Here is a 16,081-nt window from a genome sequence, read left to right as displayed (position 1 = left end):
GTACAAGGCGGGAGTGCTGAGTTCAAGGAATGCCAAGATAACACTCAACAAATCCCATTCATAAAGGCGACAAAAGTCAAATCCGAAGGAGACTCACTCGTTCAGATTTTTATTTCGGCCCATAAAGAGCTAGCTTAAGATAAGCGTTTCGAATAGCAATCGCAATAGCAACTAGCTCCCGCATTTCCACTCTCTTTTCGATGTGGCGTGCCCAGCGGAAGGCAAATCTTTCAGCTAAAGTAGGGAAATCGTTGGCTCCCGGATGAGCTATATATGCTATGTCCGATCCAATCCAATACAATCGTCGGCGGCCAGTCAGTCAGCTGATCGCCGCTGGCTGGCGAATATGAAAACAGTGTGTAACTATATGGACGTCATTAATCTTGGCCGAGACCGCGACCGCAACCGCGGTTGATAAGCAGTGGCTCCAATCCAACACCACCTATTCAGCGAGTTTGAGCAGCTACGGCAGCTACGACGACGACTGCGACGACGACGACGACGCCAGTCAATGCCAGAGCGCGAAGCGGTCGCGTTGACATCGGTAGCTGCTCTCCAATAATTCTCCAATACCATATATTATTCCGATCCGATTCGATTCGATCAGTTCCGACCGACGGACAGACAGCTAAAATATCGGCCATGCTAATTGCCGCGCTGTGATACGAGCGATTCGGTTCCGAGTAGACGGTAGACGCCAGCGGGCAAACATCCATGCGAAGTGAGTGCAATCAATCCCAGGTCTTCCACTTGGTATGTGGAACCTCCTGCGCCGCGATCGGCCCACTGTAACAACAGTAAGCAGCACTGCTAAGGTGGTCGAAACACGCGCTACAGGTGTGAGCAGGTGGAGCAAGTGGAGCAGGTGGAGCGGGTGGTGCGGGAATGGCGGTGTCTGCTGTGTTCTCATTATTCTCGTTCGCATTCGTGACGTTTGTGTTTTGCATCTTTGCGCCGCTTTTAATTGATTTTATAACGAGTACCTACATAAGGCTGTGTTACTACAGCACAGATACATATGCATACTCGTATGTATGCAAATCTTTACATCCGAAGCAGACAGATACATTCGCTTGTGGTTCCCCCAAGCGCGGAATATTTCGGTGATATAAGGTGGACAAGAAAGTATAATTATATGTAGTAAAAGTGGTATACAACAAATGCTGTTGTTTGCCGCATTGCCTGGCCTTTGTTGTTCTTAGCAAAAATAATATTCTTCGTATATTTTTGGCAAGCTTTGCGCCTCTTTTTGTGCCGCCTTGGATTAATATTTTGCCCTAAAATATTTTTAGACCACAGCAACAAGTGATCCCTGCATTACTGTGTATCTTAAGTGTGTGTACTTCTGAATGGCAATTGTGCTGAGATTAGTTTGAGGGTCTGGCTTAAAATCCCATTAAGCAGTATTCCAAAACTTGAGCGGCCAATCTGGGTCGCTGTCCTACGAGTATACCGCTTCCAACAAGATTCGTCTTCCCCATCCAGTGTATAAGGCTTATTCTTATCTGTTCGAGCAAATATGTGCACTCATGTTTATACATTTTTCGAGTGGTTTTGCGAAGCCCGTGCCGTAGTGGCCTGACTCAGATTTGCAATTACGAAAATATTTCAGCTATGTGGGGCATTTTTTAAACTATTTACAAATTCAATAAAAAAGTGTGCACGAATCACTTCCGCTTGAAAGTGTTCCACTGGAATTTCAAATCAAATTAATTGTTCTAATTGGCTTACTAGCGCATAAGTTCAGTCTAAACGTCACGATGCTATTAAATAATTTGGGACCCATTTAAATTCGTCATGAATATCATCTGGTTTTTAGCAGACCAATAAATCACACATGCATGTGTGAAGTTGTTTGAATGTTTTCGTTCAATAAGTAAACGCTAATACCTGTGCCGCAACCTGATAAATCCGCATCCCACTTGATTTGGAGGCCCTAGGGCGCAATCCAGATTGCATTAGGACTATCACTGAAGGCAATACGAATTCGCAAGCTCATAAATCTACCAAAATAGGCGCCATAATAGTGACAAAAGATTAAAATAATGTAATAAATTTAGAATTTTAAAAGTTTGCTCACGTTAGCTCGGCATTTAAAGGAACTAATACCATCATAACACCATAAATTATTCCGCCATAATCCACTTTACGGTAGAATGGCTCCTGCCTGCATACTGCTCTAGTATTTGATGTCAGGCTGCCCCGATGATAAGGCTATACTCATATGTATACATAGTAGGTCTATAGTACACTCGCCAAAAAGCATTCAAAGCATTTAAATTTTACCCACTAGATGGTAGCAGTTATTCCTCTATCGCTTACATTAAATGTTACAATACCTGGAAATTACCCACTTGGAAATACATTTCGTAAACAGCCTCAAATAGCTTAAAACAATTTGGAATAGGAGTTCAGGAGTTCGGTGCCTATTATCTATCATAAGTACGAGTATGCTCAAGCAGTGCTATGTCGTGCCGCTTTGAATTACCGCTATTGTTGTTCACCTGCTGACTACCCTGATATACACCTGTTATTATTTTGCCCATTTCGCGCCACTTATCAGTTGAGATGCTTGTTTAGCTTGTCGGCAAACAAGCTCCTCTCCTGCTAAATTCATTAGCCAATACAACTCGCGATTCATTAGCTCAGTTTGCTTACGTTTTATATGTACATATTGTACATACATTTGTACTATATCAGTTTATTCGTTGCAGATCGCCGTCCCGCCCAGGTGACACCCACTTTGATAAGGAGATAATTAAAGAGTAATACATGTTCCCGATTTGCCTTTCGTCTGGGCCATTGCTTTTGCCGGTGTTAATTAAGCCTTCACACACTTAAGTGTGCCACTTGAAATGTACGCATGAGCACTGTCTTATCGCCAGCCTATTCGGCCAACGGGGTAGACAAAAGTTAAAAGTGATCTCACAGATAACAGCTATTCGGAATCGGAATCGGCATCGGATTCAGTATCAGCAACAACAGCAGCAGCAGCAGCAACAGCATTTTCCCATCTGAAGTCACAATCGCAGTCCATCGGCAGCAGCTAAAAAAGCAGCAGCATATTCATAAATATTCTTTGGCCGCAGCCACATCGGCGGATCAACTCCACGCCACTTGCCACTGGCCACTGGCCACTGTCCATTGAAAGGAAGCCGGTCTTGTGACTGCGACGTGGTGCTGCACATAATTGAGCTTAATGCACAAATGAGACCAAGGAATGTGCTTTCATAAATCCGTATTGCACAAGTGACGAATGCAATTCCTTCGCTGCCCCACTTGCATTGTCTGCCATCGTCGAGAAATTTCACTTCCGAGTCGCACACCACTACCGTCCCAAGATGAAGGCGACCAAGAACGGAGGTCAGCTGCTCATCGCTCCTTCGCCGCAGACCGCTGCCCGCCTGCTGCCCCTGCGCACGTACTCCAACGCCTCCTCGCTGGGCCACCACCACGACAGGAGTACTCTGTCCGACGGCGACGAGGAGGAGGGCGGCCTTGGCTACACCCACACACTGGTGAGTCTGAACCCTTTATATACTTCAGAGTAGAACCCTGTTTGAGTAGTTAACTTTTAGGAAATGACTAATCTCTTATTTTAAGGCTTACCATTTAATTTATTAACAACTTTGTAAGCGAAACCCCATGTACAGCAGAAACTATAGCCATCGTGGGGAGATTCAAATATCATTACCTGAGAATTTATAACTAGCTAATTTTACCTGAGATGGATCTCAGATTCACTTAATATCAGTATAGACATGCGCCACTTTATATAGTATCGCGGTTTTGAATTCACTTCTCTATTGAGATGTTACTTGCGGTTTGATGCGTTACTTTTTATATATTGTTTTTTGAAAGCCAAACCTTAACATAAAGAAATGCAGTTTACTCAAAATGCAAAAAGTAAAATATTTAGTTTAATTTTCATATTTGGTTTGGCTTTGCACATTGGCAAAAATCGTTATACAAACAAATTTATGTTTAATATTTATAAAAGAGACCAATTTGCCCTTGCCTATTCAAATTTACTGTGATTCATTCATAACCTCGGAAGCTATAAATTAAGTCCATAAAGTTTATTGGGGGTGGCGTGAAAATTTACCTGTTATCACAAACATTTTATTGATCGAGAATTGTTTTACAATGTCAATCGGATTCATGAGCATAAAGTAGCGCCAAATGCTAATCTACCAAGTGGGGTAACCAAACATCCAAAAACCAAAATGTGAAAAAATTAAATGATTCGATTAATACGAAAGCCGTAAATACCCGTGCTAATAGGAAAATACATTTATCTATTTAAGACCCACAATTGTGTTTGCACTAGAACGCCTACAATGGCCCAACTTGTTTGTTATTAACTTTTTTATCGTAATTGGTTGGCTGGAAATCCCGAGTTGATAATAAATTGCCGTCTACTGTATTTTTATTTACATAAACACGTCGATATGGCGCTTGAATTTGGCAATTCCAACCTTGTATAGAGTTGTTGTATTAATAGGCGGATTGCTCGTTTTCAATTAAAATAATCCAATTAAAGTTTATAAATAGTATTCAATTTGAAGAAGCATATAGTATAGAACGTAATTCTCATGCGCCAAGACATTTTTCGCGAGGGTATAATTAAGTTCGATACGCCATTACACACATGTTTCTTGTTTTACTTTTTCCGCTCATGTGATTAACATGTGACTATTTGCTTGCTTTAACTTTGTTTGATTTGCTTATTTTTTTTATTAATTTTTGTCATGTGCGGTGACACATGTTGCTTAACATACCAATGAGATGATATTGAGCTTGAGGATAATTTGAAAGCATTTTCTTGGGAATATCCAAAACTCCCACGAATCAAACAAAAGCTTTACCTCTACATTTCAGATCTATTCCCAACCAGATTGTGAATCGATGTGGCTTGTCTATACTCCAGATAAATCCAACGCAAACCAAAATCATTAAAAATTTGTTTAGACATGGTAATTAACACCTTGTGCAAAAGTGGATGGAGAGAATGTACTCCATTATATATTAAAAACGTGGAAAACATTTAACTATGGGATCGTTTCTCTTGTCAGCCGTAATTTAAAAACATTGACTCAAACATGCAATTAGAGATCAGTGATTACTACACCTAACTAAGTGTAAGTAAGTCTAAGTGGTAACTTTTTATTTAATGGCAATGAACTGCCAACCATTAATTATACTATAGCCCTGTATGAGGTATTATCCACTTGGATTTGACGTACTCTTATCGGTAGTATATTAAACCATCCATCAAAATCGAATCGTTATCAATAATCACCTAATATTAGTTGACCGTTTCTGGATTTCCAATGAAAAGTGCCTATTAATTTGGCGCTAGCTTTATATATGATGCTTTAATAGGCCATAGATATAGCAGCAATTTAGCTAAATTTATATTTCTTTATTGCCTGGTATTTGCACTCTTGCGCTGGCTGTTTGTCTTTTCCGCATGCATATAAGAAAATTACCGTCATATGCCCACAGATGCTAAGCACGATATTTACTCAAAGATTTTGTACAATTTTTAATTTGGTTCGGCTGTTTCTGTCCCCCATCCTGAATAATTTTTCGCCGCGATTCAGGTGTTGTTGCTATTTGGACCCTTATCGCGGATTTTGCGGCTCGAAAGGTGTTTCTAGCACCATCTGAGATGCTGGCTATCCAGTCGCCAGACGGTTTTAGCCAAGATCACTTTGTTTTATCGCAAGCCTGCTAATTTCTTTCATATGAGTTCGAAAATGGCGTTTCACAAAAAAGTACGTAAAGTGTCATTTCATCCAAACACCTATAGCTGTAATTGTTTGTTATACCACAGTTAATGTTTTCAATGTGACATAGATTTTCTTGATTCCCCCCATTGGGAAGTCAATTCCATTCAAAATGTTCAAGTAAAAGAAATTAAAATCGCTCCATGTGATCTCTATAGTGATATGATGAGATGAGTTATGTAAATATAGGCACAATAAAGATTCAAGATATTGAGATACAATCATGATTCAGTCATGTGAACTATTTTCAAATTAACAGACACTGCTTAATGGGTCAAGCAGTGCGCTGATATCTAACAGCTAGTGACAAGAAATAAGCTTTCTTTCTCTTTTTTAATTGGCCTCTCTTAATATGTATTCCTATATCAATTTCCTGAACGCCATTTAAGTTCAAGATTATGGGCTGAGTACTCGATTTACGCCCAGACCAACAATCTATACCTATTTAGGGTTGCCATTATCATTACCGCAAATTAGGGGTAGAAGCTGAAGATTGACTAAGACAATACGGGCCAGAAGAACCGGTACACTTTAATACTTAAATGTGATAAATCCAACGGATTCTTGAAGACATGTGACCCAATGCCTAGTCTACACATTGAGACTATTAAAGCAAGTAATCGCAATTTATGCGGCTTAAGTGATCCGTCACAGTGGGTCGAGCCATGGAAATGTCTTGCAAACAAGCTTGCAAGTGACTAACGTGCGTAAATCAGTCATAATGTGACAGTCAACATTTTCCCGAAAAGATATATTTATAAAACATTTTCGGAGCGATTCATCAATGGAACCTAGGAATGGCCTAGGATATAAGACTATGCCCACTGTGCACCGCACTTCGTGTCATCCAAGCGCTTGGCATTTTCACTTTTTTGCCGTTGACCAGACCGCAGATTATTAAATTTATGAAATTCTATTGATGTTTACACGCAAACTTTGACCGCTCGAGAGTCACTGGCTATACTACATACAAATGTGGGAACTATACGTACAAGTATCCGCAAACTTGAGACTGTTGAAAGAGCAGACGAGTGCGTCGGTGTCTGTGTACTAAATTTAATGGAATCTTGAATTTAAGCGGGACCGGAGCGGTCTATCTTCATGACACTATTCAGTTGGACTTAAGACACTGCTCGACTCACATGCAGCCGGGAATTGAATTCGAATTCGACAGATTCGCGATATCTGTGCCATGGATGTGACAAAACCGTATCGATCCCATCTTTGATAGTGCGCCATCGATTGCGTTGAACTGCTATAAACCCATTAAAAACCCATTCGAACTGACAAGAGCAGTATGGTCTATTTCGGCGATCGGCAACGCGATCGCAATCGCGATCGGAGTAATCAGAAAGTCGAGCGAATCATTCACGATGAAGAGTTTGGCGAGGAAAACGTCGAGCTGGTGGACTCCGAGTGGGCGGACTTCGAGAAGTTCATTTGCCAGTTGCGCAAGCGGCGGAACAGTGCCATGTCCATGGAGGAGGAGCTGCGTCACGTGCAGCGGCATCCGAAGATCAAGTCGCACGCCTTCTATCCGTGCCCGCCGCCTGCCGAAAATGCCCGGGACTCGGACTCCTCGGACGAGGATGATCCCATCGGATACATCGATACTCTTGTAAGCACACCTGGCGATCTGTAATACAATAGCTACTGTTAGGGAAATCCAGTTATTTGTGTTTGATAACGCACGGCAATAAGTTCTTATCTGTATATCTGTCCCACTTGCATTCGCTTTGTGTTAGCCAAGTTCATACACAAACGGTCAACCTAATAGTAATTTGGTAAAACAAACTGTATCACACGTATGAGAACAAATAATTTTTCACACCTATTATAAAACTTTTTTATGTACGAATGTGCAAATTATGAATATATATTATATTCCTTGTCTTAATAAGATTTTTACAAAGAAAACTCTTTAAAAATCATAATTTTTTGTGGCATTTATTAGTCGCAGGTGTATGCATACAGGAGTACACATATGTCGAACCGTCGTGATTATACTGCCAATTTGTCTGATTATCCGACTGATGACGCAAAGAGCGTTCAAATTTTCCACTGCTCACGTAGAGGCAGTAGTAAAATATTTGAATTACATCTATGATATTAAACAAGCTCTTTAGATATTGCAAAACATTCACTAGATTAAAAAGGGAAAAATCACTGCCACCATATAAGATATTAATCATTGATACGTTCGCATTGTTTCATTGTTTATTATTGCAAATTTAACAATGTTGAAAAGTCTGCTTTCATTATTTAAGCATTTTCGGTCACGCCCGTTTGGTACATCTGCCGTGAAACCATCGATCAAAACAAAAACTTTTTTGATTTCTGAATGGTTTTCCAAGCTTTTGCTCGCCGCTTTTCCTGCCAGTTGCCACTGGGCGATTTTCCCCACTTCTATTCGCATCTGGGCCTTTGTAAAAGCAATGCAAAAACAGTGTACGAATGACAAAACAGGCAAAAACATTAGCTATTTTTAATCCGATTATAACGAAAAGTGTTTATTATATTTGAAAGGAGGCAACCAATGTTCCATTGCTAAAGGTAGTAGGGTGACGAAAAAGAGTGACCGTATAGGGAACTCGTAGGTGAGATATGAATATATGAATATACTCATTACTCATTACCTAAATTGAAAACTTTCGAGCACTTAAATCACACACGTGCAGTTATTTCAAGAGCACATCTTAAATTGATAATCCCATATCGTGCAATTAAATTTATGAACCATTTCGAAATACCAAAGAATTTCGCTTTGATTGCCGAACGAGCGGATTTGGAAAACAATCCTAAGATTCATATTTTGTTTACACACCGCTCGGCCAGTTTCTCATTTTATTTCTGGCCATTTTTTAATATCGGCACAGCGTGCTACCCTGGCGCAGCGTCTAGCCAAAAGAAATTTCAATAATTTTCCACACAAAGAGCGCCGAAAGCTCGACAAGTCAGTTTAGTTTCAAAAAAGTTTGGGCCAATACAAGAACGCTCGGTGGCAGTCGGTAAATCAAAAATTGAAAATCAATAGATAATGGAAATCATTAAAAAGTGCCAATAATTGCCAAATTTATGGCCAAATTCTGAGGTGATTCGCGTTTGCATTTCCCATGTGGATCGCAGCGATAAATGAAATTTATGTGAATGGCAAAGACGTAAACCACGACCACGACCACGACCCAGTGTAAAAATGTTAAAAATAAATGGCAATGCATTTTAGAATAGCCGTGTTTCCGAGACGGGAACTCAAGGGCAGTGGCGTCCTCCTCTAATTATGTACGTCTGCCAGTGGGGACTCAATTCAATTTGAATCGAGTCGAAAACTTGCACTGCATCCGCGAGATAACCGACAGCCTAAAAATAATTGCCGAACAAGATGCGACACAAATATTTGGCCAACAGCCGCGGGCATGTCAAAGGCCGCCACCCAGATCCGTGCGACTGCAGTGCTGACTATGAATTCTGATTGAAATTTGATTACGATTACGATTCCGAGTGCGATTCTGATCGTGATTTTGAGTACGAGACCTCGTTCGTGTGCATCGCTTGCTTCATGTTTAACAACAGCCATTCGCACCAGGATGAGTACATTCGCGAATACGCCTTCGAGCCGGAGCTGCTGATCAATCGCGAGGACTACCAGCGCAAGGAGGAGCGCTCCCAAAAGTCCACAGCCGCCTCCTCCGCCTCCACGCCTGTCCGCCAGCGCTGGGATGAGGTCATTGCCAAGCAGAAGGAGCAGCAACGCAATCAGAGCATCGAGATCGATCCGCCCGGCGATGATAAGAACCAGATCGAGATCGAGATCGAGGCGTTCTACTATGTGAGTGGCCCACGAGCCACCTGCCCATTTCATCCGCGAGACCAAGGGCCATCATCGATGCAGCCACAGACCCTCTTAAGCACTGGAAAAAATGACCCTGAAGTAGTTCGTTTATATCGAAAATAATTCCTGACACGGTTCCCATTTCGAAAGTGAAGTGGAAAATATTCGAAAGTAACCAAGTGAATTCGATTGGCAGTGGAAAACCATAAAATCGAAATTAACATAAATTAAGATTTTATTAGGCCCTAGTTGTCTGCAAAAAGTGCTAAAAGAGAATCTTGATGGGGCATTATTACACAGTATTTATTTATTTATTTTGTTTTCAACGTCTGCGGCGACGAACCTCTTGCATTGACCCTCATAGCATACACCCAAAGAAATAACCCTGAGTTCTGCCCTTCAATTCGCAAATAAATCAAATCGTACAGCGGAATTCATACCATTTCCCTTATGCCGAAAATAATCTTGATTTTCACTTTCTCAAATGTTTTCTTGAACCAAACAATGACGCATGTAATGTATTACTTCTTAGACAAAATGTTGCAGCTGCTAGACTTTTCAAATTTCTTAGTCTAAAACCGGTAAATACCGATTTACTTCAAAATAAAACTTCGTTTTAAAAACTTATATTAATCTATTTTGTGCCTTTTATGAATTTATCACAACTGTTAAAAATACTATGCGTGAGAAACGGACACAAATAGTTATTCATTCATGCTTACCTTATTTTTTCTAAGTGCAATTGTCTGTGCACTTCCTATTCTGTCATCAGTTCTTTTCCTCTAGCCATTTGTCTAGAACGCTCAAGGCGAATGAAATTGTTTGTTTTCAACACAGGGGTAGCACAGAAAGCTTATTTGTTTGGTTTTGAGAATGTGCATACACGTAGTTATAATTAGAAGAACATACATTAGACCTTTACCATATTCATAAAAGCTCAGGACCCGAATAATGTGCCTTTCTCTTCGCAGATGTATGGTCGCTATACCAAAGATCTAGGAGAATTTGCCAAGGATGAAGCCAGAAAGCTCAAAATACTCGAAAAGCGACGAAAGCAGGAAGATAAGCAAAGGAATAAGGTAAAACAATATAGAATAATATAGTAAATTATAGTTAATCCCGTGGAATACAATGTTATAAATGCTCTTATGATTTACTGATATGCCAACTAAACGAGAAAACTAAATATCTAAGGTATGCACAGCCATTTGGCTAAGTAGATTTGCATGTAGACTCGTTTGTAGAGTCTAGAACGTATCTTCCGTTGATATCCGCCAAAACGTATCAGTTTATAAAGCAGCAGTGCTGGGAAATATTTACAGGAACTGCTGGGCAAACACTCGACCCGGGCGAAGCGGGTGTCATCATGGATTTGGAGGCACACGGTGGCCCGGCTGGGCGAGGATTGGGTCTTCCTGGCGCTGCTGGGCATCATTATGGCCATGCTCTCGTTCATCATGGACAAGGGCATATCCATATGTACAAACGGTAGGGCGGCTGTTCGATAATCGATTTGCAGCTCGTCTCTAGTATCTATGGTTTTTTTCCCATGTATTTTTCCACCAGCGCGAATTTGGCTGTATCGCGATCTGACGTCACAGCCTTTTGTTCAGTACATCGCATGGGTCTCACTGCCGGTCTGTTTGATATTGTTCTCGGCCGGCTTTGTCCATCTCATCGCACCGCAGAGTATAGGTAAGCGTTCGTAGTTTCACACATCTCACACATCATATCACATTTTCTCATCATATTTCTCATAATAACAGTCACTTCCTTAGTCTAACTAATGTAGCAGGGTATTTAGTGAGTATGATTTAGAAGTAGCCTGCTTGAGTAAATCATTTAATAATGGCCCTGAATTGTCGCACTCTCCATTAAAGCTGCCGTCGGTTTTCCAAAATTGTAGAAATTGTATGAATTTTGTGCTTACTTACTTTACTTCTATGGTTGATGATTAGGGCCAGGAAACGATAGGAATCTTGATTCTTCCTACCAGGATAACACATGAGCTCACCCTCTTCTACCCAACGAATCTCTGAAAGAACTCCTAGGCATTCTCGATCTTACCTTTTTGTATATATTGAACCGATAAGTACTCATAGTACCACTGCACTCTGGCAGCTGCCCACTCCAAGCACTCTTGGCACCTCCAATCTGAGAACCCATTGTGTCTACTTGTTATATACTCGAACCACCAAACACTCCCAGCAATTCTGCTTTCAGCACACCTCAGACCTCAGAAACTAACCACTAACTATAGATGTAACTGTTATGTATAATCTAACGACAACCACTGCGAGTATGATCAATGCAAATCTACATAACCAAACTGTGTCTAGGTTCTGGTATACCCGAAATGAAGACCATACTGCGCGGCGTTCAATTGAAAGAGTATCTCACATTTAAGACACTAGTGGCCAAGGTAATTGGTTTAACGGCAACTCTGGGCAGCGGTATGCCATTAGGAAAGGAAGTAAGTATAAGAATTGATCTCACACTGCAAGCACAGCGCTGCGGCGAAGCAAGTGCAATTTGGAAAATCTATATGTATCCGTTTCCGTTTCCGCTTCCGTATCTGCGTGCTTTCCCCAGGGTCCTTTCGTACATATAGCAAGTATTGTAGCACAATTATTAAGTAAACTTGTCACATCATTCCAAGGCATATATGAGAATGAGTCCCGAAACTCTGAAATGTTGGCGGCAGCCTGTGCCGTCGGTGTGGGCGCCTGTTTTGCCGCTCCAGTCGGTGGTAAGTACACCTACGCCATCGTTCTTGGGTGTCTTCTGATGGGGTACCTCTGAACCCACTCCTCCCGCAGGTGTGCTCTTCAGCATAGAGGTCACCACCACGTACTTCGCTGTGCGCAACTACTGGCGCGGATTCTTCGCCGCTGTGTGTGGCGCCACTGTCTTCCGGCTCCTGGCTGTTTGGTTCCAAAACGCGGACACTGTTCGAGCGCTGTTCCTCACGAACTTCACCACCGAGTTTCCCTTCGATCCTCAGGAGCTGTTCGTCTTCGCCCTGATTGGGTACGTGGGTGATCTGTTCGGTTCAATGGTTGCTATATCTAATGTTTCCTTTTCAGACTCGTATGCGGATTGGGTGGCGCCTCATATGTGTGGGTCCATCGGCGATATGTCCTCTTTATGAGATCCAACAAGCGGATGAACAAGTTCCTGCAGAAAAAGTAAGATCAACCAAAACTCTTTAAATGTATCTTGAGTCCGAATATTGTTTCCATCTTTTAGTCGCTTTCTGTATCCGGGATTCCTGGCTCTGCTGGTGTCCAGCATCTCGTTTCCTCTGGGCACTGGACAGTTCCTGGCCGGCGAACTTAGTACCCACGAGCAGGTGACACAGCTGTTCAGCAATTTCACGTGGTCACGAGACGACCTTACTGTGGAGCAGGCGGCTGTAGTGACCCATTGGATGACCAGTTACACCAGCGTCTTCGGCAACCTTGTCATCTACACCCTCTTTACGGTAGGAGACTGGAGATGAATCCCTTGCAGATACTGATCTTTCCTTTTGCAGTTCGTAGTCTCGATTATCGCTTCCACGATACCAGTTCCGTCGGGCATGTTCATTCCGGTTTTCAAGATCGGTGCTGGCTTTGGTCGACTAGTGGGCGAGTTCATGGCGGTGACATTTCCCCACGGCGTCCGGTATGGCGGTCGACTGTCGCCCATCATGCCCGGAGGCTATGCCGTCGTTGGAGCGGCCGCCTTCTCTGGATCCGTGACGCACACGGTGTCTGTGGCCGTAATCATTTTCGAGATGACCGGTCAGATTACGCACGTGGTGCCCGTGATGATTGCCGTGCTAGTGGCCAATGCCGTAGCGGCGCTGCTCCAACCGTCGATATACGACAGTATTATATTGATTAAGAAGCTGCCCTACCTGCCCGATCTGCTGCCCTCCAGTTCTGGGATGTACAGCATATTCGTGGAGGACTTTATGGTGAGGGATGTGAAGTACATATGGCACGGCATCTCCTATCAGAAGCTCAAAGAAGTCCTCAAGCTGAACAAGACGCTGAGATCCCTGCCACTGGTGGACAGCCCGGATAACATGATCCTGCTGGGATCCGTGCAGCGGTACGAGCTGATCAAAATGATCGAGAAGCACATCGGACGCGAGAAGCGAATGGAGGTGGCCCAGAAGTGGCAAAAGGAGGCTCAGGAGCGAGCCCTCGAGGAGGAGAAGAAAAAACAGGAGGTGGAGCTAAAGATGCGGCGTCCATCGCGATTCGAGGTTCTTCCGGCTCCGGATATTCTCAGTTTACGGCAGATTGCCAACGACGAAATGCTGCCGCCCAAGAAAAGGGCGGAAACAATGCACGGTTCGCTGGCGCCCAGGAAGTCCATTCTAAAGAAGACCAACTCCTTCAACCTGAAGACCTACGCGCAGCCCATGGGGCACAGTCCCAGCATCACGCCCTACACCACGATCACCGGTAACTCCGAGTTCCGCATTCGTTCTGCCTTCGAGGCCATCTTCAAGAAGTCCACCACGCTTCAGGACGTCCAGCCGGATCCGGAGACGGGCTCTATCTCCCCGGCCGCAAGTCACCACGAGGTGGAGGTCCCCCGGACTCCCAGTACTCCCGGTGTTTCCAAAAAGGTTCAGCTGGTAGGTGCACATTTCCTATTTGCAACATTAAGACGGTGTTATTAAGTTATTGTCTAAGTTAGTGTTTAAGTTATTAAGTAAACCGGGAGATGGAATCTCTCTTTTCAAGCCTGCACAAAGTAATTGGGATTTTGTAACCGATCAAATTATGCTGGTAAGTTACTCACTAACAACATTCATATCATATGACTTCATTCGTTCTCTTGGGAAATGTGTGTTTAACTTACTCTAATATCTGCAAGCAAGTAAACCCTATTTCAACGGAATTAACAAAAATGGTAAGCCCTAAAACCAAGTAAAAGAGTAAACTGTAATACAGAAGTAGTATCCAAGCAAAAGTAATACTTTCATACCGCTATGAAAATAGATCAAATACTTGATAATTTCAGTAGAAGATGGACTAGAGTATTGCCAGTTTAAGATACCTGTTTATACATATTGTAATCTGAAGATTAATGTTTGAAAAGCCTGCCGAGAAGGAAAGCACGGATATAGCATTATCAAATAGTGGAGATAGTTCAACGCAATCACCGAGCATTAAATTCAAAGCAAATAAAGTTGCAGATGTAAATAGATCTCCTCAGGCGGCAAAAAGGTGCACGAAAATACGGTTTGCCAATGAAGTTGGGGTAAATGGTTCGCCAACTCGAACGAAATGTAAAATAAAACCGGAAAGTGAAATGGGTTACTCTATAGAAGATGTGAATGAAACAACAAATCCAGAATCGATTGCTGAGGTAGGTAAAACCGAAGGAAATTCTTGATTATTGTGCATAGTGCATTATTAACTCTCAAAAGTTAACATACCCATTTCTCTCCTATCTTGTAAATCCCAAATAAGAGCATTCAAAAGACGAAGTCAGTGCGATTGGTACGTTTAGAATATTTTTCACAATATACTACCCTTTCTTTCAACTCATATTATATCGTTTTGATTGATTTCCAGCCCAGGGAACGTGTTATCGACATGTCACCGGAAGATCAGAAGCAATGGGAGCTCGAGGAAATGTTGAAGCCCATCGATCTGCAAAAGGCCAATGTGCACATAGATCCCTCGCCATTTCAACTGGTGGAACGCACCTCCATACTCAAGGTCCACTCGCTGTTTTCCATGGTGGGCATTAACCACGCCTACGTCACCAAAATCGGAAGACTTGTGGGCGTTGTGGGACTCAAAGAAGTAAGACTTGAATGACATTTTTGATGATTACACCTATAACACATGATATTCAACAGTTGCGAAAAGCCATAGAGGACATTAATAGCAATAGTTTCGTGCCACCCACGCGAGATGAGGATGCGGATGAGAAGCCGGCGGTGGAGAAACCCCTGCTGTCGACGAACTCTAGTGACAAGGCCGTGGACATGACCGTCACCTCAATGGACTCGGCGCTATCCAATTCCGAGAACTGTTCGGACATTGAAATGGAGCACATAAAGCACACGGATAAGGGCACAGTATCGCTCACCATGCCGCCACAGGAATCTAAGCAATGTCCACCGGCGGACTCAAATAACACAGAAAACGGCAAACATGCTTGAAACAAGACGATCGGCATTCATAATAGTTACTATGATACGTATACGTAATATGTTTGTAAAGATCAGCTAAACAACACACCTATCATAGTTACGTCTTACACGAGTTAGTCATCAATGTTATTATGTATTTATATCTCGTTAGTTCATAATGTCAAAGATATCGTGATTTATATTTAAGTTGAAAAGAAAATCAAGTCACCAACGAAGGCTACGTTTTATTTGTATTTATATCCTTTTTCATTAATGAGGTCATTAATGAGTATGAAAATGCTTTATTTTTTCCAC

At 42.3% G+C, this 16,081-nt stretch overlaps 1 protein-coding gene across 9 annotated transcripts; it reads left to right on the top strand.

Annotated features, from left to right (window-relative positions):
- Nucleotides 1-410: 410 nt before the first annotated feature.
- On the top strand, nucleotides 411-15,996 carry LOC6554034 (chloride channel protein 2). 9 transcript variants are annotated; one of them, XM_001980471.3, is made up of 16 exons: nucleotides 6,890-7,410; nucleotides 10,593-10,700; nucleotides 10,944-11,109; nucleotides 11,188-11,316; nucleotides 11,961-12,094; nucleotides 12,214-12,370; nucleotides 12,441-12,651; nucleotides 12,708-12,809; nucleotides 12,871-13,105; nucleotides 13,157-14,254; nucleotides 14,364-14,408; nucleotides 14,497-14,532; nucleotides 14,722-14,991; nucleotides 15,096-15,125; nucleotides 15,201-15,434; nucleotides 15,491-15,985. In XM_001980471.3, the coding sequence occupies exons 1-16, from the start codon at nucleotides 7,090-7,092 to the stop codon at nucleotides 15,794-15,796; spliced, it is 3,582 nt and encodes a 1,193-aa protein (XP_001980507.2). In that variant the 5' UTR covers nucleotides 6,890-7,089; the 3' UTR covers nucleotides 15,797-15,985. The 9 variants fall into 9 exon arrangements, with proteins under 9 accessions (XP_026839605.1, XP_015009901.1, XP_026839604.1 ...); XM_015154423.2 differs by lacking the exon at nucleotides 6,890-7,410 and adding an exon at nucleotides 9,334-9,618; XM_015154415.2 differs by lacking the exons at nucleotides 6,890-7,410; nucleotides 14,364-14,408; nucleotides 14,497-14,532; nucleotides 14,722-14,991; nucleotides 15,096-15,125 and adding exons at nucleotides 425-721; nucleotides 2,715-3,518 and having other exon boundaries at nucleotides 15,491-15,996.
- Nucleotides 15,997-16,081: the final 85 nt, after the last annotated feature.

The sequence above is a fragment of the Drosophila erecta genome, unplaced genomic scaffold (genome assembly GCF_003286155.1).
Source record: "Drosophila erecta strain 14021-0224.00,06,07 unplaced genomic scaffold, DereRS2 tig00000000-arrow-pilon, whole genome shotgun sequence".
In the NCBI taxonomy this organism is placed as follows: domain Eukaryota; kingdom Metazoa; phylum Arthropoda; class Insecta; order Diptera; family Drosophilidae; genus Drosophila; species Drosophila erecta.
The sequence above is the reverse complement of the archived record's forward strand: the minus strand, read 5'-3'. Positions and strand labels throughout refer to the sequence as shown.